Source organism: Dicentrarchus labrax, unplaced genomic scaffold, assembly GCF_905237075.1.
Source record: "Dicentrarchus labrax unplaced genomic scaffold, dlabrax2021, whole genome shotgun sequence".
Taxonomy (NCBI): Eukaryota; Metazoa; Chordata; class Actinopteri; family Moronidae; genus Dicentrarchus; species Dicentrarchus labrax.
This window is the reverse complement of record NW_026136704.1, coordinates 10,229,806-10,250,500: the sequence shown is the minus strand read 5'-3', so window position 1 is coordinate 10,250,500 and position 20,695 is coordinate 10,229,806. Positions and strand designations below refer to the sequence as shown.

The following is a 20,695-nucleotide window of genomic DNA, read 5'->3' as shown; positions in this document are numbered from 1 at the left end:
GGAGTATTTTAGCACTTATAAGAGTATCTTTTTTTTTTTTCTCTTGCCTCTGCTCTGCTTCAGTGGCACTGCATCATCAACTGATTCACCTCTTTCTGCCTGTAATGCACCAAAGCAGAACACACAGTGATGGATCGCATAAGAGGTAAATGTGGAGAGCAGAGAAATTAGGTAGTAGTTCCACGGTGTCACACTTGGAGACAAGGCCTTAAGTCACATCCTGTAATAATAGGGAGCAGGCTGTGTTGAGGAATGAATGCAGCGTAAAGACAGCAATGGGTGGGAGAGGTTGACACTCTGCAGCCAGTAATTGTCGAATAATGAGTATAATTTGCAGCTGTAAGAGGCATGTGGCTTGCATTAGCAATAATATCTCTCCCCTCTATACTTACACACTTTGGTCCACATAAGGCAGCATGGATTCATAGGCATTAACACAGACACAGGGATATCCCGATGCAGTATAATACAAGTTGTCAAAATAACACACTCAGGTCCTGTATTAGCACTGACTGAAAATTCTGCAGTATAGTCAGACCACAGCTGTATGGGGGAGACGAGGCAGAGGAAAAGGAGAACAAGCAAAGAATGGGGAGGGGAGAGGCGAAGAACAAGAAGATGGACAGAGTGAAGTGATGGGGCAAGAAAGAATGAGGAAGCGGGAAGGGAAAAGACAGAAAGACGAGAAGGTACAAAAGAGAGGAAAGGAGAACGAGAGCGTAGCAAAAAGGGAAGATATGACAGAGAGGGGAAGCACAGTACATCTCCTGGGATTTAATAGCAGCATCCTGCCCCTGCCATAGATCCTCCTGCCTACGTCTCAATGAGGCACCATCTGTCATGGGCTTGTTACATCCAAGCTCCCTCACACTCCAACCCTGCTTAAAAACACAACACAGAGGAAAGGGAAGAAGGAAACCATGGAGGAGTTGTCGCACTGACTTTAAAATGAGGCTGAATGGGTCAAAGTGAAGCAAGACTGACAAGAGATATGTCAGGGCTCCTGCACTGTTGGCATGTACAGTATGAACCCTGACTAGCATAGATGTTGGCTTCCTCTGGCGCATCTTCTGCCTTTTGCCCTTTTCCACTGACCCCAACAGTTGCTCAAATCTTTCCCTTCCCAGAAAACCCAAGCAACACAGCATCTAATTGGAACGGCTTCAGAAACTTTGAAAAGCACATACAGAAATCTAACTGCCCTAGCACTTTAAAACCCTTAGAGTTCAAAACACACCTGTGCAGAGCAAATTTGAATCGAGCAGACCTGAGTTGTTTGTAACCATTTTTGATTAATAATTTCCCCCCGCTAGGTCTGCTGGCCAAGTCTCAAAACAATCATTCCTGCCCTGATTAATGGCTTGCTCTAAGCAGTGATGCATGCCAACCAAGATGGAGGGGCTTCATGATGGGAGAATTATATGAGGATTTGTGGCTGTCTGGGGGCTTTGAAGCAGAAAGGATAAATCAACTGAGCAACAAAGGTTACTCCAAGTCAATTCTGATGCTTTTTCACGTCACTAGGGATTTCCCTACAGGGTTTGGCTTACCTGAAGTCATTGTAGTGACTGATGATAGGTCACGAAAAAGTTAAAGGGTTAAAACAGCCCTGTTGTTCTTCTTCTTATGTGGATCTTAGGCATAGATAGACAGAGACAGACAGAGAGACACTGGCCCACTTTGAGAGACAGGTCTTGGTTCTATTTCAAGCTGGGCTGTCTGCAGGGTCCACAGGATGAGGCTCCTCCTATTGATAACAGTTTGTTTTTTTTTAAATCACTATTAACGAAAGGAGACAGTTTATCACCCTCGACATGTCACCCTGATCATTCCTCTCTCTCAATGCTTCATTAAGTCAGCGAAGGAAATTTCACAAACAAGCTTCAAACACTTTGCACCTGACTTTTGAAATCACAATAATTAATGTAACCTGTTTGCCACTGGTGTCAACACCAATTTACAAAGGCATAACGAAGATTTTACTTGCTGATTGTCAATTAACACAACCCACCCGGTGGCACACACATGCATTCAACCTTGAACTTTTCTGTGATTCCACATAATGCCAGCCATGCCAATTCTTACTCACTTAATTCGTGTTAATGTAAGTGTAAATCGTGCTTGTCAGTGGCAAGGGGAGAATTTTAGCTTTAGTTTCCTTTTTTTGTCAAACATAAAAAAGTGGAAGGTGAATTTTATAGCACTGGGTATTTCAATAAATGCGTTGTTCCACTAAGCCCTGTCCTAGGGAATAAACTTAGACCTTACTGGAAATACATTTAACCTGCTATGTGGAGAATATCTGGGGCAAGATACTGCTCTGAGGGCTATACAGGAATGACCCGACTTTGATTTGATATGCAGCTTTAGCTTTTCTTTTATCCCATAGCTTACATGTCCTCTCACTCTTTTCTTGGATGGGCTTTCTTCTGTGTCACGTCTTTATTTTTATCCCTCCCTCCCTCCCTCCCTTCTGACTGATGCTGTGCCCCCTGCCACATGCATATAAACAACAAAAACACAGAACTTACTTGCCCACCAGGCTGGAGTGAGGCTGATTTCGATCAAATTGCCAGTGTGCCGGTCTCGCCTTTAATCTTTATCGAATGCTTAAAGTTGTTTGAATCTTTCGGAGAAACGATTTCAGATTCTGTCTGTATGGCAGGTATTATCTTTGCTGCAGCAGACACACTTCCACCCTAACACATGCATGCACACAGAGGCACCGTGGTGACACAGGTTGCCCAGTCAATACGATGATAAAAGGCAGAAAAGGAGAGAGGAGGGGAGTGCGATGGAGGCAGAATGTATGAGGGTGGACGGCAGAACAAGACAGACGCACTACAAAGAGAAAATGGAGGGAAAAAAGTGTTTTGTTAAGGGGTGAGAGGTGTCAGAGAGGCAAAAAAGGAGAGAAAAGACGAGGTGAGTTGAGGAGAACTGGGTATTGATGGGGATAGCGGGTGGTGGAGCTGTTCTGTCAGTCTTGGCACATCGTTCCTCTCATTACAGTTTCACTCCCTGGCTTCATTCTGCTCTTTGGTCCTCCCCCACGGCTAGCCCTGGAGCAGGGATCCATCCAACCCAGCCCTCCTGTCAACACAAGCCCAGCTCAGCAGCTCTGGCCCAGGCATCTGTCAGCCCACACAGTCCCCTGTCAGCCATAGCCTATTGGCCAGTCCATATTGGCACAGCGCAGCGGGGAAGAAAAAGAGTATAATATAGCACAGCAGAGCATCCATCAACAAAGCTCAGGGTAAAACAGCGCAGGACATCAACCTCGGCATCCATCACAAGCAGACCCCGCATAAACCCAGCCCCGGTCTCTGAAGGGACTGATAAACAACCACGCCACTTTGTAAAATCCAGTATAAAAAAAAAGGTGCATTTAACAAGGCTTTTTGTTTACAAGCATCAGCAAATATTTGCTAACATTTACAAGCTTTTTTATGTTAGCGGAGACTATGTATTCTGCAAGGGATTATGGGCTTGGAGAGGATTCTGCAGAGGATTGTGAACACGGAGATGCTGTTGTGATTAAAAAAGGGCCGATTTTTTGCCAAATATTCAAATAAATGAAGTCACGCTGGCTAAATAACACAGTTTAGATACTGCATCATTGTGAGGTCTACAGCCAGTTAATGGGATGGATTTTCATTACAAATCGTTCAACCGTGGCTCGCTATTCCAATCAAATAGAGCTCCCTGCAAGCAACTTGTTGAATGTGCCTCATCTCAGGCCAGCTGAAGACAGCCGTGTTCTTATTTCTCATTCTGGTCCAGCAGAGCCCCGGTGCAGCCCGAGAAACCTGGCCCTGCCTAGACACACCTTGACAGCTACCCTGCTAGAAGGAAGCAAGAGCTACAGGCAGGCAACTGCTCTGACAAGTGATAGGAAGTTCTCTCTTTCCCGAGTAGTCGCTCATTAGTGCGAACAGGAAATAGTCACTACTGAGCATGCTCTACACTCCGCACCGAGGGTTGTCAGGACGCTCTGGAGGCTTGAGCAGTTGCAGGGAAGACAGACAAAGTGAAGGGCAAGAAGGTCCAGAGAAATTCAACCTGTGGCATAGATCAACGAATAGATCCTTTGATTTCTATTCCACTGTCCACTTTGAGTGTTGCTGGCGAGATGAGAGGGGAGAAGAAACTTACAGAGAGGCGTACGGATGATCAGGATGGAGGTGACGGGGGTGAGAAAACGAGGATGATGAGAGGAAGAGAGGTGGCGGAGTGGCAAGGCGGAGGTGCGAAGAGATGAGAGGGAAGGAAATAAGGCGAGAGTAGATGAGCACCAGCGGAATATGGATGGATTGAAGTCTGGTGGCATGTACAGCACCATGTGTTGTGTATTTATTTATCTATTTCTTTGACCCATATGGAGCAGCATATGGTGACCGCTAACTGAAAGGAGGTAATATAATTAGGAACATTTGGGTGATTAATAGTCCCAGTCACCTGAATTTATCCAAGAGCTTACATAAAGCTTTGGAGGAGCCACATTCACAGTATGAGAGCAATTCACAATTATAACTGCTTTTGTCACTTACACACAGGGTATAATTGGGTGCATCCTGCGACACTGCAAATGTTTCCTCTTTTATTTCACTACATTTCCTCCTTCGTTCATGACCTGGAAACTGATGAGTTCTTGACAGCTGTCATAGTAAGCTGTTTTGATATTAGCTTCAAAGTACCTCTGTATGAACTGTAGAGCACTCTTGTAGCTATTGTACCATGGCTAGGAAGTTAAAATCAAAGAATACAACTGTGTTTCATGTCGTTAAAGAAGTGAAATATATCTCCGTCTCTTAGATGGATTGTGGTAATTTTGTTCCTGGTGCCCACAGTTACGATCCTCAAGACGTTGAAATTTGGTACAGGCACGTCATCTCAGGATCATTTCTAACAACTTTGCTGATCCATTAACTTTCCATTTAGCACCTCATTCGGTCAGAGTTTAAATTTATCCAATAGTTTGGTAATTCCCACCAGCCTCAGCTGTAGTAAATGTTTGTATGCTAACACACTAAACTATGATGGTGAACACGATAAACATTACAGCTGATAAACATCAGCGTGTTAGTTTTAGCTAAAAGCACTGCTGCTAATTTCAAAGGTGCGTTCACAGCTCAAAGCAAATTTTCACCTCGGGTTTCTCGTGCAAGTATACTCGAAGGATTATTTGTGTTTACTTGTGTGGGTAAATATTTACCCTGGCTTACTACAGTGGTATGAAAAATATGAATGAAAATAACGAAATAACTACTTCTTGCTGCTGATTTGTAAAAAGTCTGAGTTTGGATGGATCCGGACTATGTAAAACCAATAGCTGGAGTCAAGTCACAAACAAATGTTTTCAGCACTTACCAGATAGTCCAAGTTCCTTGCTTACTTTTCTCCAGCCAATCTCTTTTTTTTTGTCCGGTCTCTGTATGAAAATGAAGTAGTATCATGGAGCTCTGGCTGCCCACAGACAGCTATAAGTGGGGGTGGCACATCCTTGGCTCACAGCACACAGGTTTAGAAGGGATAAGATAAATCTGCTTTTTAATCCCAAAAGTTAATAAATAAACTGAGCTCTGCTCTTTCCGGTATGGTTCCAGATCAGAGCAGAATCCGGTGTGACTACGGGTGTTTATTCCTCCAGAAGCTCCGGCTCTGCCCCCGGCTCTCTACTGTAGAGCTCCCCGGGCTCAAGCAGCTGTCAGCTGTCTGCAACAGCTCTATCTCTCTCCGATCTTCCCCATACAACACTGCACAAGACCCATGATATTCGCAATTATTACTCTCAAAGTGAAATATTTTCAACTCACGCAAATATGCGAATGGGGGAAAATTTGCATCATTCATTTTTCATTCAATTCGTAAATTCTGTGCAAAATTTGCCTTGTTTTCTCTGTGAACACGCCAGGGAATAGGAACCAGGCAAAAACTGACAAGGTAGCAGTAACAAGTCAGTTTGAGAGACATTCCTATAGAGTCTGTGATGTGCTTAAAACTTTTTTTGATTTGAAACTTTCAAATCAAAAATGCTTCAATTAACATCTCACCTCAGTGACACACGTGAAATACTTCTTCAGCACCAGGAGGCAAGAGATCAGGCAAAAACATGAAAGGCACATTTCTCTCTTACTGCTTCATAATCCGCACTGATGTTGTAGGTAAAATAATGCTGCTTCTGCGTGATCAGTTACATTTTAAATTTCAGTAACAATTATTGTGCCAATGAATATGTATACAAGTCAGTTTATTTAATTACACAATCATTTAATTACCAGTTTTGGAAAATGTCATTTTCATGTGTTTAAATAATCTTCACAGCAGTTTATTGCTGCATTTTTAGAAAGTGTGGTTTATTTTCTATTTTTCTGTGTTGAATTCTTCTACAAAGGCGGCTCCTTTCAATCACCCTTTTTCCACTCAAGTTTCATCTCATCTCAAATCCACTTGAGGAGTTTAAAGCCTTTCACATTTACATATTAATTGCATGATGAATGTCTGTTTACAATTGGCTGAGTAACAATTCTGCAGTCTCTGAACTGTGTTTCTAGCAATCACAAAGCATCAGGCTGCTTTAGACCTCCAGAAGAAAACCTAAAATCTGCATTTGCCATCGATATAGAAAGGAACAGCCTGCCACAGGAGTCTTTTGTTGGACAATAGTCTCTGTTTACTCTCCCTCTGTAAATAGTAATGAAAGTGAGTCAGTGAGTGTGTCGTGACAATTTTACCAGAAAGAATTTTGCATGTTTAACTCAAACACTGGGAATTTACTTCAGATATCTACGAATCTGCATCAATCAGACTACTGACCAGAGTTGTGTTCTACAAGAAAATCACTAATTAGACAAATCTGTAGATTATAAGCTGCATATGAATAATGCAAGACAGCATTTTCTTTCAAGGGGGTATTGTTTCTCTATAAGTGTCGCAAGTCTATAGTTAAATCATAAACTCTATAAAATGTTTGTACAGTAGACAGTTGTCAGATCACAACTCAGGATCAGTCACAACATACTGTTTAATCTTTAAAGTCGCTGAAAGAAACAACTGAAGGAAACTTGTCATGATCCTGTTCACGTCTCCCCATTCTGTCTTTCACTTTTTGTTTTTTCACCACTTACTGTTTATTTTACAGTAGATGAGTGGAAATGATCAGGTATCACACCAAAGCATGTTATTGACGCACCGGTCCATGTTCTCATTCCTCAGTCAAGTAAGCAACAGAACTACTTGGTTAGGTTAAGGAAAAGATTGTGATTTGGGTTAAGATAAAATCACGTACATTAACGTAGGTATTTAAGTTTAAAAGAGTTAGTGTGGATTATTGGTTTCATACGGGAAACAAACTGCAGTCTCCTGTATTAAAGTCCTGTGTTTGGCCCATTCATCCATCCCAACCTGCTCCCTACCTCTACTGGCACTGCACCTTTATACACAGAGGTACTTGTGACACTGACACGTTATCCTCCAGTGGATTTGGCGGGTCTATTACATGTTTTGCTGTAGGACTGGGCTGTAATAATGGAGGGAAGAAGTTAGCTCAGAGAAAACAAACAACATACAACCACTCAGTCAGCCAGGGCAGTTTTTTGCTTCACTGCAAACACTTAAAGCTGTTCAACTTGTCACTGTATGTCTATATGTTTCACTGATACAGAGCATTATTATAGTTATTAAACAGTCAATCATGGCATTAGAACCTTTGCACACATAGAAAAGAATTTCCTTTAAAAAAAATCTTGTTCAAACATTTACATTTATTATCTTGAAGAATCTGACAATATTAATACATTTCATATATTAGATTGCGCTTACAATAAAGCAAATGTGCATTTGGTTGAAAGGAAATAACAGTCTGATGGAAAATTCCTGCACAAAATTAAAAGTAACAGCAGTACTATACAGTACATTTTATACAGTACATTTTATATACTGGGTGGTGAACAATGACACATCATGTCTCAATAGCTGATACTGTTGACCTCTTTTTCTCCAACTCTGTGCAACACTCTCACAGACTGAACAGTATGTTATGCATATGCCTGTTGCAGCGCTACACTGGAGCTACAGTACATATCACATTTCTATTTAGTGAAATATTTTTATGTTTTGTGCACATTTGTCATCATTTACAATTTACAACTTATTGTATATAATTTTTTCTGTACTTTTGAAAGCACCATGGTCTTGACTTGGAATATACATAAAGTAAAGTTCTAAGGGTTTGAACATGTAACTTGCATCAATCACTCACCGCAGGGGCTCATCATTCTTTGATTTTTTTTCCAGACATAAAAGCTCAAAACTCACTCTAAATCTGAGTCATAAATTATCTATATCATATGGATTGAATTATCAGAGTTATGCCCCATTTTAGTGCTCCAGATGTTACCCCTGGATTGTAGGAATCAATGCTTTTTATGATTTTAGGGGAAGAGCTCATATAGCTGTCCATGATTATAGGAAAATGTCCTGGAATTAGTTTAGCTTTTGAATAGAGTCTATTAATTACAGCCCTGAAGAAACGAAAACAACTTCTTAGTGAAGAAAGTAAAACCTGGACGTCAAAGTGAGTCAGTAAATACAGTGAGATACCTTGGTTCTGCACAAAGGGAAGCAACATCAACAGGGATTCAAGCTGCGAGTACAAGCCTTCAATAAATCTGACATCCAGCTCCCACTGGGTAACAGGCTGGGGTGACTGCACCACCACTTTTGTTCATCACCCGGGGTCACCTGCCAAAGACAGCCTCACTCCACTGCCTCGCTAATCTACTCTCTTGTAGCCCAACACACTCCAAAACAGTGTGCACAGCCAAGGCTCGGAGAGTCGTGGGAATTTGCATGTGAGGCGCATCCACTGTCGGCTTGCATTACAGCTGATATCCATTCTCATTGATTCCGACGTCTTCTCACATTTACATTTATTCATTAGGCAGACGCTCGGCTCCCATCCCTCCTGTGCAAGATGTCTTAGCTGGAGCTTACTTGGCGTAATGTTCTGACAGTGTGCAACAAGAAATAAACAAGAGGATACTGGTGTCCTTTCTCATCCACAAGAATAGGTTCACTGTTAAAGGAGATGTATTTATCAGAGAGAGAAAGGGATGCTGATTTAAAGAAGGAGACTGAGAAGGAGAGAGGGGGTAAAGAGGGACAATGAGAGGGAATGAGTGGGAGGAAGAGATAGTGTGTGGGTTGAATTGAGGATGGAAAGGCGAAAGACATGCTCCTCAACTTTGGCTTTTATTTTAAGACCACAGGATAGTTGGAGTGCTGAGTTGTCTGATTAGGTTAACTAACTCTGAATTACCCTTGCTGGTCAGCAGTATCAAACACACCACTCCTGATTATCTTGCAATATACCCAGCTCGGGCCACTGTTTCAAGAAATTATTTTGTTTTTAAATCCTTACTTAAACCTCCTCGAGTTTCATACAGCCACCTACTCTGTGGGATTGCATAATTGCTCTTATTTGTTTGTTTCCTATCTTTAGAACTCCACATTTCCTTCCTCCTAAAAAGATTTCTTATCAAAATATTAAGGAAGTTACCCAACCTTTGTTTTCATGCCTTCTCACACCGCATCCCCTCATGAGAAACCCAGCCTTCTTTTTTATCTCCTTCTCCTCACCTTACTTGCTCTTGTTGTGCCCGCAGGTGTTATGTTGATGACAAAGTGTCCAAGGTGGCCTGGCTCAATCGATCCAACATCATCTTTGCCGGCCAGGACAAGTGGTCCCTGGACCCCAGAGTAGATCTGGTCACTAAAGGCCAGCTGGAGTACAGCCTGCGCATACAAAAGGTAATAGTGACCTAGAAACTGTACTGTACTGCAATGCTTATATTTGATTCATCATGAGCTGGGTTTGGATAAGAGTTGCATTTAAAGATGGGAGATTTTGAATTGAATTTTGTTTAAAAAATCATATTCAGAAATCATGAAACAAGACATGGGTATTTTTACATAAATATGCTATGCTAGTATAACTTTATACTTAATGTACAGTTTGACATTGTGGAAAATACACCTGCTGAATATGAAAGTGGTGAGAGAATGAGTAGCTTAGCTTAGTAGACTGGAACAGGGGAAATGGCTAGCCTGGCTCTGCCCCAAGGTAGAAATGTATTCATATTTAATGGACAGATATGGGAGTGGTATCAATCTTCTCAAATAACTCTCAGCAAAGAGAGTGAATCAACGTACCATCCCAAATTGTCAAACTGTTCCTTAAATTTGAGACAAGATACCTTATGTTAAAAGCTGGAGTAAATACCTGGAATAAATTAAGCATTCAAACTAAATTTGAAAAAAGGGGGCAGCATAAACCTTTATAGGAAAAAAACTGTGTCAACTAGTCAACTAATTACTTCTGTAGAGATTTTATATGTTTATATGAAACTTTTATTAGTATAATACAAAAGACAGGACATTATTATGCAAAACCTGGTGTGTGTGATGTACATGCTTTGTCCTCAAGGTTCAGTTAGGACATAGAGGGTAAGACAAACAAAGCAAAACACAGAAGAAAGAAAGTTAAATCCAGTTGCAATGACCGTAGTGCAGGACTTTGACACCAGAGACCGGGGTTCACATCCTGAGTCCTACCTGTTGTTAGGCTTAGGCAACAAAAAGCACATATTTTAAAGTTATGAAGAGATTGTGGTTTAATTTAATTTAATTAATTTAAATATCACATCGGGGAGGAGATAATTATAAAAACATAATTTTCTACATTAAGTCTCATGCCCATAAATTATTCCTGTTACGAAGACGAAATTCATTCAAACTGACATCACATCATGCTGTTGCTTTTAGTGTTGGTGTTGCATTTGCTGGAGCCGGTTGCAATCTGAGGCTTCAGTGCTAGATAGCACTAAATCCTATACACTGGTCCTTTAAATAGATTAGTTTATTCCACTAAATTCCTGTATGATGTTTTAGAGTGTAGTTTGAGAATGCCAAATGTGTATTTGAATAATTTCTTGGAGTTATCATAAAAATAATGAAGCTGTTAAAAGGTAAGACATGAAGGAATTCAAACGAATGAAATAACAATATTCTGTTCTTATGTGTGTAGGTGGATGTTTATGACGAGGGATCGTACACCTGCTCCATACAGACTAAGCAGCAGCCCAAGACCTCACAGGTCTACCTCATTGTACAAGGTAAGTGGCACACACCTGAACACTAGCAGCAAACATATAAGATGTTGCCTGTCCATGGCAGATGGAAAGATTTTATGCTTTGAAACTGGGTAAAGATCATGATACGCTAAACAGAAACTTGCTGCCACACATCAGCCGCAAATTTCTATTATTATACGTGTATTCATTCTAAATTAAATCCCAGATGTCTAAAGAGTCGTCATTGTGCACACACGCAGCAGACATCTGTGTCACTACCACTCTATTATTAGATGTTGAAATGTGTTCCCCTAAGGTGTCTTTGAGGAAAATATATGAATATGTATTGTCAGTAAAGAAAAAAAGCTATATGTCACAAACGTCCGCCTACAGCAACAGAATTTCTTGTTCCAGTTCAAATGAATCTTAAGTGCACTTGAAAAGCCTTCAGCAGTATTTTTCCATTTCAAAGGATAGGAAGTTATTTCTCCTGAATGGAGACAGCGGTAAAGTTCATAGGCAAGAGATAATCATCAGGAGAGTGAGAGAGAGAATGTGCTGCAGGATTTGATACAAGGCCTGGAGGGTGGAAATTAAGTTTATTTTATTATTATTTTGGCCAAAATGTCCTCTAAAAGTTAGCTTTTGGGGTTTAAGGTTGTAGCTGCTAAGATGAAAGAGAAATGCTACAACATCATGAAATTGTTGTACAAAAGACGGCTGACACAAAAAGGACGTTTTTATATATTGTGTGCACATTGTTCTCTGTGAAATGAAAACAGCCTAATTGTTAAAGAAGCATTTAAAATTCAGACTTTATCTTAACACAAATTATCCAACCATAGTAATGCAGACAACACACAAATTTACATAAAGGCATTACCAAGCAGCTATGGTGCATTGAACAAATCAGCGACTGGACGTGCCAGAAGTCCCTCAAGTTAAACAAAGATAATAACAGAAATAATTGTTTTCCGTGCCAAAAAAAAAGTCAGCCTGCTGATACCATAGAAATATAGCAAGAATTAAAGGACTAAGACCAAGGAAGTAAAACGCTTCACCCCAGTTCTCAGATCTTTACAAAGTCTTCCAAACACACATAAATATTCCTTACCTTACCTCAGCACTACAATGTAGAATAATTTTAACTTTTTTAAGGAATTTTAGGAAATATGCTTAGTCATTTTCTTGCTGAGAGTTAGATGAGAAGATCAATACCACATGCATGTATCTGGATCCAGCAGCCGCTTAGCTTAGCTTTTTTTGTACAGATAAATCAAAGGGGGTATAACATGTTAATTAGTGAGCCTTTGAGGTGCTGGGGAATTTTGTTTCCTTCGGACAAAGCCAAGCTAGCTGTTTTTCTCCTGTTTCCAGTCTCCCAGTCTTTATGCTAAGCTAGAATATCCTTTAACCGGCAATATTTCATTTCACTGTTCTTTCACTTTCCTCTCTATTAAACTTAAGTCTAATGAAGAGAAAAATGAAACAAATAATCTTGGCCAAAGCAACCTCATTAAAACCCATATTCACATCTTCTCACTTCTCCATGTTACAGCAACTGCAGGATCGTGATTGTTTTTAACAGTTAGAATAGTCGGCCATTTTACTTCTTCTTTAAACAACTGAAATGTCTCTGAATTTGCTAGTAACCTCTTGGGACCATAAACGAATAAGAGTAATAAAAACATTGAGCTGTGCATCAAGGCCAAAATATTTGCCAGGTCTCTGTAGTCTCGTTTTCCAAAGCCACAGTTAGCTGACAGAAATTGTCAGAAATAAGCAGCCTGACAGACACAAGTGCAATACCTGAGTGCTCCAAAAAGGGATCGCCTATACTTTGTTTGTTTGCATGTGTGTGGGTGTGTGTGTGTCTCTGTATGCTTCCAGCTATGATCCTTCAACTGTCATCTGTCCATTATCCCAAGAAAACATATTGAAGCACTACGTGGAGTGCTGTATTTGTACAGTGGCAAATCTAATGTTGCAGCTCAATACATTTCACCACAGATCATTGTTCCATCAATCAGAGTTTGTTTTTGTTTTAACTGCCCTTTACATTTTAAACCTACTGGCTGATGTCTCCAGATAAATACTACAGGCTGTCAGTGGAGGAAATGCACCACGGTGTAATTTCCCCATACAAAATGGCCTACTAGAGAACTTCTCATCCAGCTATGAACTGAAGATACCATCCATAAATAGCATTTTTAAAGGTCAATATGTGAATTGATGCTCCTCTTCTTGGATCCATGGTAGCAAATTGCCTCTCCTTCCCAGAATCCATTGTGTCCGATTATTCAGTACTTGATCATTGGAATGTCCTGCGTCGACTTCCAGAGTTTCTATCAGTGCCCTCGTTTATCACGGCTAATGCGACAGTTATAGCCAAACATTGATTCTGTTGCTTTCTTTCCTTGCTACTTTGTCCTCTGCTCTGCCTCTCAAAGTCCCATTCAATTTTGCTGCCATTGTTATACTCATCTGTTGTATTTTCCCACTATGTGGGTGTAATCTTCTCCTTGAGGTTCAATTCAGCATCTTTCATCTAAATTGCCATACTGTGCTTAAGATTTTTGGCAATTACTGTGAATGTGTTACTGTGAACAAATACTGTGAAGGTTTTATTTACTTTTAAACTGTGGTCAAATACTGAAAACAGATGTGAGTAAACGACTGAATGCTGAATACTGATTAGATAACAAGTACATTGTAAAATGCTTCATGAACAATCCACCACTTATTTAACTTCAACTTCTGCTTTGGTCTATTTCTATTCAACAATTTTTCCACTCACTAAGGGAAGATAAGAATGTGTCTTTTTGTGTGGCTCCACTATACCATCACATACAGAAACCTAAACTAAGCCCCCCAAAACCCAATCAACTCTGCAGGATAATAATTCACCCTCCCTTCATCTTTTAATGGGTATGAAAATGTTCCAAACATCAAACATTGCCCCTGGTTACAGACCCAAGAGCGGGTTCACATAACCAAAGCTGACAACTTTCTGCTAGCAGAGACAGGGACGTAATTGGAAAACAAATGATCAGACAAAGTAAATTTGCGCTGGATGAAAAAGTGGCGGACTCGCAGGGCTCAGACGAGTGGTACCAAGCTGCAGGGTGACTGCACATGACAAGAATCCCAACATCATTGCCGCCTTTCCACCCCAATCCAATTTGATCTTTGTAAAATACAGATATAGAAGTTTAGCAGAAGGGCAAGCCCAGGCCACTACTGGGATGATTTGAAGGTTTGACTTTGATATTTGCCAAGTTTATTAGCTAACCAGATATGTTTATGTTTGTGGTAATGTAAGTATAAGTATGTGTGTGTGTGTGTGTGTGTGTGTGCGTGTGTGTGTGTGTGTGTGTGTGTGTGCATGCTACTTGCATACGTCTACAGTATTATGTCTGAGTTGGGCTGTATTGTGGTAATAGTGGTTATTGCAGATTCAGACCTTTGTTTGATTTATGGTCACAGCTGTAAATCAGGAAAAATTTTCTTCTCTTGCTAACTTTTTCTTTTAATCAGTAAACCTATCCAATTCACTTTTCCCTTGGCCTATGGAGCGGTATTATAGAGTAATATTTTACGCCCTTTGAACTTCAACCAAATATTACCCCATTAAAATTATAACTGTGCTACTGCATTGATGGGATTTTTTGGAGTTTGCATAAAGTTCAGGTTAAATATTCCACCATTTGATCAAGCAGGAAAAAGTGTACTCTGTAGACACTGCGTCTGACAGCAATCCCAGTGAGGGGGAACAGAATGTGCTTTCATGCTGATATCTATGGTGTTAAATCATGTCTGTAGCCCATATAAACTGCTTGGCTGTCATTAATGATACTGTTCCATTCCTAAAGGACAGGCAGCAGGAGTGCATTTCTCCAAATGTAAAAGAAAAATATTTGACATATTAAAAGTTTAATAGCTTATAACTATTGTCATACTGAATGAGCTAAAGCTTTCTTGAATCCATTTGCGTAAGACTAATGTAACTTAGGGACATCCAGTAATCTGCCGTAATTGTGGATATAATTTTACTCCCCCCCGTTTCTGTGTTAAACATTCTTCTACCATTTCTTACTTACACGCACAGCCTACCAAATGCTCAACATTATGGAGTGTGATCGACACTATTAAACATCTAACACCATTACTGTACTATGAACAGCGGGCAGTGAAACAAGATTCAACAGGAACAAGTGACTGACATAGTTGCAAGCAGGAAACAACACACCATAAAAGCTTTGCTCCTGAAATAACTCAACAAATTGGACAGTTTGCCATGAGTGTTTGTACATATATTCAGGGTTAGTTAAGGCCAGAGTTTAATTCCATTTATCCATTAAAATATCTCAACATTTTCGAGATGGATTGGCAACATTTTGTACAGACTAGTGACTTTAGTGATTCCTTTAGTGCCGCCATTAGCTTGACCTTGAGTGGTTTTGAGAGAAATGCCCCAGCAACAATTGGATGGATTGTCATAAAATTTGGTACAGGCAGAATTAATTGTAATAACCCTAGTCTGACTTTTCATTTAGCCCTAGTTTGGGGACCAAATGAATCTTCCAAGCTCATGTTTTATGCATGTGTGAATTAGTCTGGTGCTTCCAGGCTAATCTAGCCCCAACATCAGGTCAAAATTTCAGTTTGTCTAATACTTTGGTAAATTGGTAAACCAAATCTGTAAAACCTAGTAACTTTCCATCAGCATCAGCTGCACTTTTTTTTGCTAGTTTTCAAATGTTTGCATGTTAATACACTTAACTAAGACGCATAGAACATGATGTACGTGCATGTACCTGCTGACTATAAGCATTGTCATTGTTAGCACGGATAGCATGCTGATGATCGTATTTAGCTTAAAGCACCACTGTGCCTGAAAACATCCTCAGAGAGCAGCTTGCATTGCTGTAAACTACTGTAGTCTTGTTTAAATCTCACTACTACATTATTTTGATAATTAGGGAGGGGGCCACTGCTTGTTATCAAATTTAATGAGGAGGAGCAGTAAAATATTAGTAATGTTATGGAGGGCCTTGCTTAAAAAAAAAACCTTACACATAAACCCAAATAAAGCCCCAATCCCCTCCCCAATAATTTTCATACAGTCATTTATACAACCCACAGCAGCAGTGTTTCAGCAAATTCAGCAAATCTCAGCATGCTATGCAAATGTGTTTTAGAAAATGCAGAGGCTGGGGAGTGATTCATTCATCTCATGAGGTCCTCATATAATACTCATCCCACAGGGTCGAACTTTTAGTTCGTTTAGCCTTTACTGTAACTCACAATCTGCTGGCAGATTGCTGACCCCAATCAGAAAGATTACAGCTTGTTGAACTCTGGTTTTCACTTGTGTGTCCAACAGCAGTATTCATTTGATGTGACTATTTCAGCAGTTATCAAAATATTAGTAACCACCACCAGTGAGTGATTCACCTTTTAGCATGCAGGGTCTGAAATCATTGGCCTAATCGCTAGCCACAAGTTAATCAAAAGTAATTCTGTTGAAGCGTGCGTCCCATGCTGACGGAGCCATAACAGCTGGTTGGATTTTGACATGCAATGTTGCTGCACCCCGCTGCTAATACACAAAGCGTATGTGTGTGCATGCTTCTTTCTGTGTGTATTAACCTGTGCTGCCAATTATGCAAGAGTGTGTGTTGGTTGTTTGCCAGATGCTATGAGTTCCTTGAAGCCTGTCAATACTATTGATTTCTTGTTGGTCTCCAATTGAACAGGCTGCTTTCTTGGTTCCTTTTCTTTTTCTTTTTCTTTTTTTCAATCCAGTGATGACAGTGCTTGATCATCTGATTCAAATCAGCATTGATCTGATACTGTCGCTTTTGAATTAAAGTCAGCCCTTTAATATACACTGACCTTTATCAAATGATTTAAGTAGCCTTGTTAATATACAGTAAACACCGTAATTCAACTGATCTAAACCTGTCTAACAATTCTTTTTTTAAACTTTCCTCGAACATTGTTTTAGTTTTAGAATGCAGTGCAGCACGGATAAAACAACAAGTCATATTCACTGGACTGTATATTCTTGTTTTTTTTTCAGTACAACATCCTAAATCTTATTTCTGTTAGGTTTATGATGAGAATCAGTCTGGCTAGGCAATCTGGATTAGCTCTTAAATCTACAAGTTATCACCCAAACCTTCCTTGCAAGCAGCTTTCACTCCAAGACAGATGGCATTATCCATTCATAAATGCCACAGAAGCAGAGTGACTATAAAGTAGCAGACAATGCGAATAGTCCCATAAGCAGCTGTTCTCTGGCTTCTGTGACCCCATTTCAATATGTTGTGTCCACTGAGAAGTGACACATGTTAATGTACTGCAGACACTTTACATGGAGAATTGACAGAATGAATGCAACAACAGGATGTCATGTGTGTCACTTTGGTCGCAACATAAAATCAGACAAATACAATTACAGCCTGGTGCGGTGTTTCAGTTTTAGTTAATCTTGCTTTAAAGAACAGAAAACAATATTAACCACTTTCCCCTCCAGCGTGTTGCTTACTTTAACCTTTATTTTGTATCTGGCAAAAGCTCTTATTCTTATTTATAACAGTATGAGCCTTAACCTTATCATTGGCTGTAACTCTGTAACCTTTATCCCTATAGGCATTAAGATAGGAAACATCAGCTACCTTCTCTTCCACGCTTATCCATCTTTTCTTCCTTTTATTTCTTCCATCCTTGTATCACAATGCTGTGGTATTTAAGGGGCTAATCCGCAGAACCCTCTAAAGGCAGCCGTGTCACTCCAAAGAGCACCCTAGCAGGAGGGGGCAGGTGTGCGTGTGTATTTGCACATATCTTCTACTCTACAGTCTGCACAAGGAGGAGGACTGACCTTTTAACAATTATCATGGGACAATCAGAACCTTTCAGCAGTGCCTGTGAAGCCTCTCCAGCTCTTCCCATCTCCACGACCCCTTCCTCTTTTCTTCTGCCCCTGCACACCCCTCACACTTCTGCATCGTGGACCACCCCTTATCTGTGCTGTTGCTGAGGTTTTTTGTGACTTCCTCTCAGACTAACCAAGGGTTTATATGAAGAGGAAGGGAGATAGAAGAACTGGGAAAGGCAGAGGAATTGAAAGAGGTGCAGTAGGAGGTGCGGATTAGGTATGGCTGTCATTAATTCTAGATATCAGTCTGTCTGGCTCTACTGCTACAGCACCATCACACCCACATACACATTATTGCTTGTATGGCCGCCAGCCATCGAGTTCAGACTACATTCTTTTTGCTGACTTACCTTCTTTACCTGTCTGAAAAAACGGCATGTTAAGAAAAATCAATGAAGCTTCCACTCACTAAAGGAAAGAAAAACAAACACAAAAAATTCTTCTTCACCAAATATCCAGCAGCTGTAAGCAGCCTCTCATTGAGGCTCAAGTCAAAGCAATTGCTCGTCAAGGGCTTTCCAGCAGCCAAGGAGCACATGGAGCATGGCACTTGAAGCCCTGAACACAATTTAGTTTCTGTCCAACGTCCAAGTGTTACTGCATAGGCCACCATGGGACAAGACTGCAATTTGCAATAAATCGACATCAAGACAGTGATGTGCTTTGATTAAGGGTGTCTGTCTAGATAGATACATGCTCCAAACTTAGTGTGTCCAATAGTCCAATATTCACTCTCTTAACTCTCTTTTTTTTGTCACTACCAACTGAGGGAAATATCTGGCTCTTATAGGGTGACAAATGCTCCTCTATGTCCACAAGTCACTAAATCGATCTTCTGTGTGGTGCTGGGCAGGTAGTGTATATTGGGTTTTTAGAACTTTTCCACTGAGAACCACATGCTGTGGCCTAAAACAGCTCTATGTGAGCTGTGATACTGAAGCAAAACAGGTTCGTTTTGGACCATAAAAACCAAAACAATGAGGCTAAAGACACAAACTCTAAGGAGCTAAGCAGAACTGCAGAGACGGGTGATAATTCTTCATGGGGTTGTCACCATGAGCAAACCCTCTCCCAATACACAAAGTCATTTGATCCATTGTTAATATACAACTATTGATCAGTGCAGCTATAAAAGCATTACTATACAGTTGATTTACTTATCTCCGAAAGCACTCACAGTGCTTATTTTTATCCATTAAACATTCAGGATATTAAGAGGAAATCGTCCAAGTCCAAAGTTTAAGCACTTAAAAAGCCCTGCAGAAGCACTGGCTAGTGTGAAGGCCAGCAAAGTGCTGCCGTGCCTCATTATGCCTGCTGTGAGCATGAAGGCAGACTAGCGAGTAGACACGTATCCATATACACCAGCCCTCCAGGGACAAGATTACATGTCGTCATCACATTGCCTATTATTCCATGTAGCAACCCAGTTGGATGAAGAAGAGGAAAGATAGGCAGAGAGAGAGAGAGAGAAAGAGAGATACTGGGAAGAAAGCAGCCACACACATGTTCCATTGCCTTTGAACCTTCATAATGAAACTAACTCCTTGAAGTTTTAATGAAAGCAACAATTTACCATTCCCTTTTTCTTCCTGGGCTGCTGAGCTTATGTTGCTTAGACTGAATCTAAAAAAAAAAAAAAAACTGCAGTCTCCTTTAATCTTCTTTATGCTGGCTGTGTGAGGTGCTCTCATGCATTTAAATGGGGCTATCCCATGGACACACATGACAGCAGGGGTATTGACAGGGGCTGCAGGTGAGCCATCAGGGCCATATTTCACAGACTAACCAGGCGAGCCAGTGGCCATCGGTTCTGGACAGCGACTCTCCGGTCTCTGATATAGAGGACCACTATTTCTTTTCCACTGCCTTTCCCCACACGCATACCCATTACTTGCATAGTCAGTATCCTTTCCCTCCATCTTTTTCCATGCTCTATGTGACCTGAGTCTGTCAGATAGAAGGACAGCTCTTTGGCATGGTGCTCCTCGTGCTTGTGAATGCCTCTGGAAGTGAGATTGAGTGGCACAGGTTAAATCTGACCTCACCTTCTTTCTCAGAGAGGAAAAGATGAGGTGTTAGAGGTGTGTAGAGGTTGTGTCAGTGTATGTCCAGTGTGTCAGAACATGCAGCACTAAGTGTATAGGCCTGTTCTAGTTAATGTATGAGCTTGTGTCTACCTTTAAAAATGTCACCCTTCGGTGTTGCACAACAATACTGAATAGAGAAAGCTAAATATTAGCAGAAATTGCTCTTTTTGAATTAGTGAGACCAATATGTGACTACTGTGGTCCACCATTGACTTCCACCTATTAGATCCATTATGACCCATGAAGGGAAGAAATAGCATGGGGAATTTTTTTTTGTTCTAGCTGTGTGTCAGTGGCACAAGCCTTCACTTCAGATGCATGCTGAGAGATATCTGATTTCAGAGGCTTCCTGATAGCTCAGTTGTACCAAGCTCAGCACTGCTCAGGCCCATGTGGATTCAAACAACTTCCCTACCTTTCCTCTGCTTCTCTCTACTGTCAGCATTCAGAAAATGAAGTACAGACCTTCTTACAATAGGAGTATAAACATCATTCTCTTTTTAGCCACACCAGCGGCGTAGCTTGAG

The 20,695-nt window shown here is 40.7% G+C and overlaps 1 protein-coding gene across 6 annotated transcripts in view; it reads left to right on the top strand.

Moving 5' to 3' along the window:
• lsamp (limbic system associated membrane protein) overlaps positions 1-20,695 on the top strand; it is a 1,177,706-nt gene that overhangs the window by 1,106,805 nt on the left and 50,206 nt on the right. For all 6 annotated transcript variants that reach the window (XM_051396815.1, XM_051396814.1, XM_051396813.1 and 3 more), the window contains 2 exons: positions 9,666-9,810; positions 11,087-11,174. In XM_051396815.1, the coding sequence (XP_051252775.1) occupies positions 9,666-9,810; positions 11,087-11,174 (233 nt within the window). The remainder of the gene's footprint in view (positions 1-9,665; positions 9,811-11,086; positions 11,175-20,695) is intronic.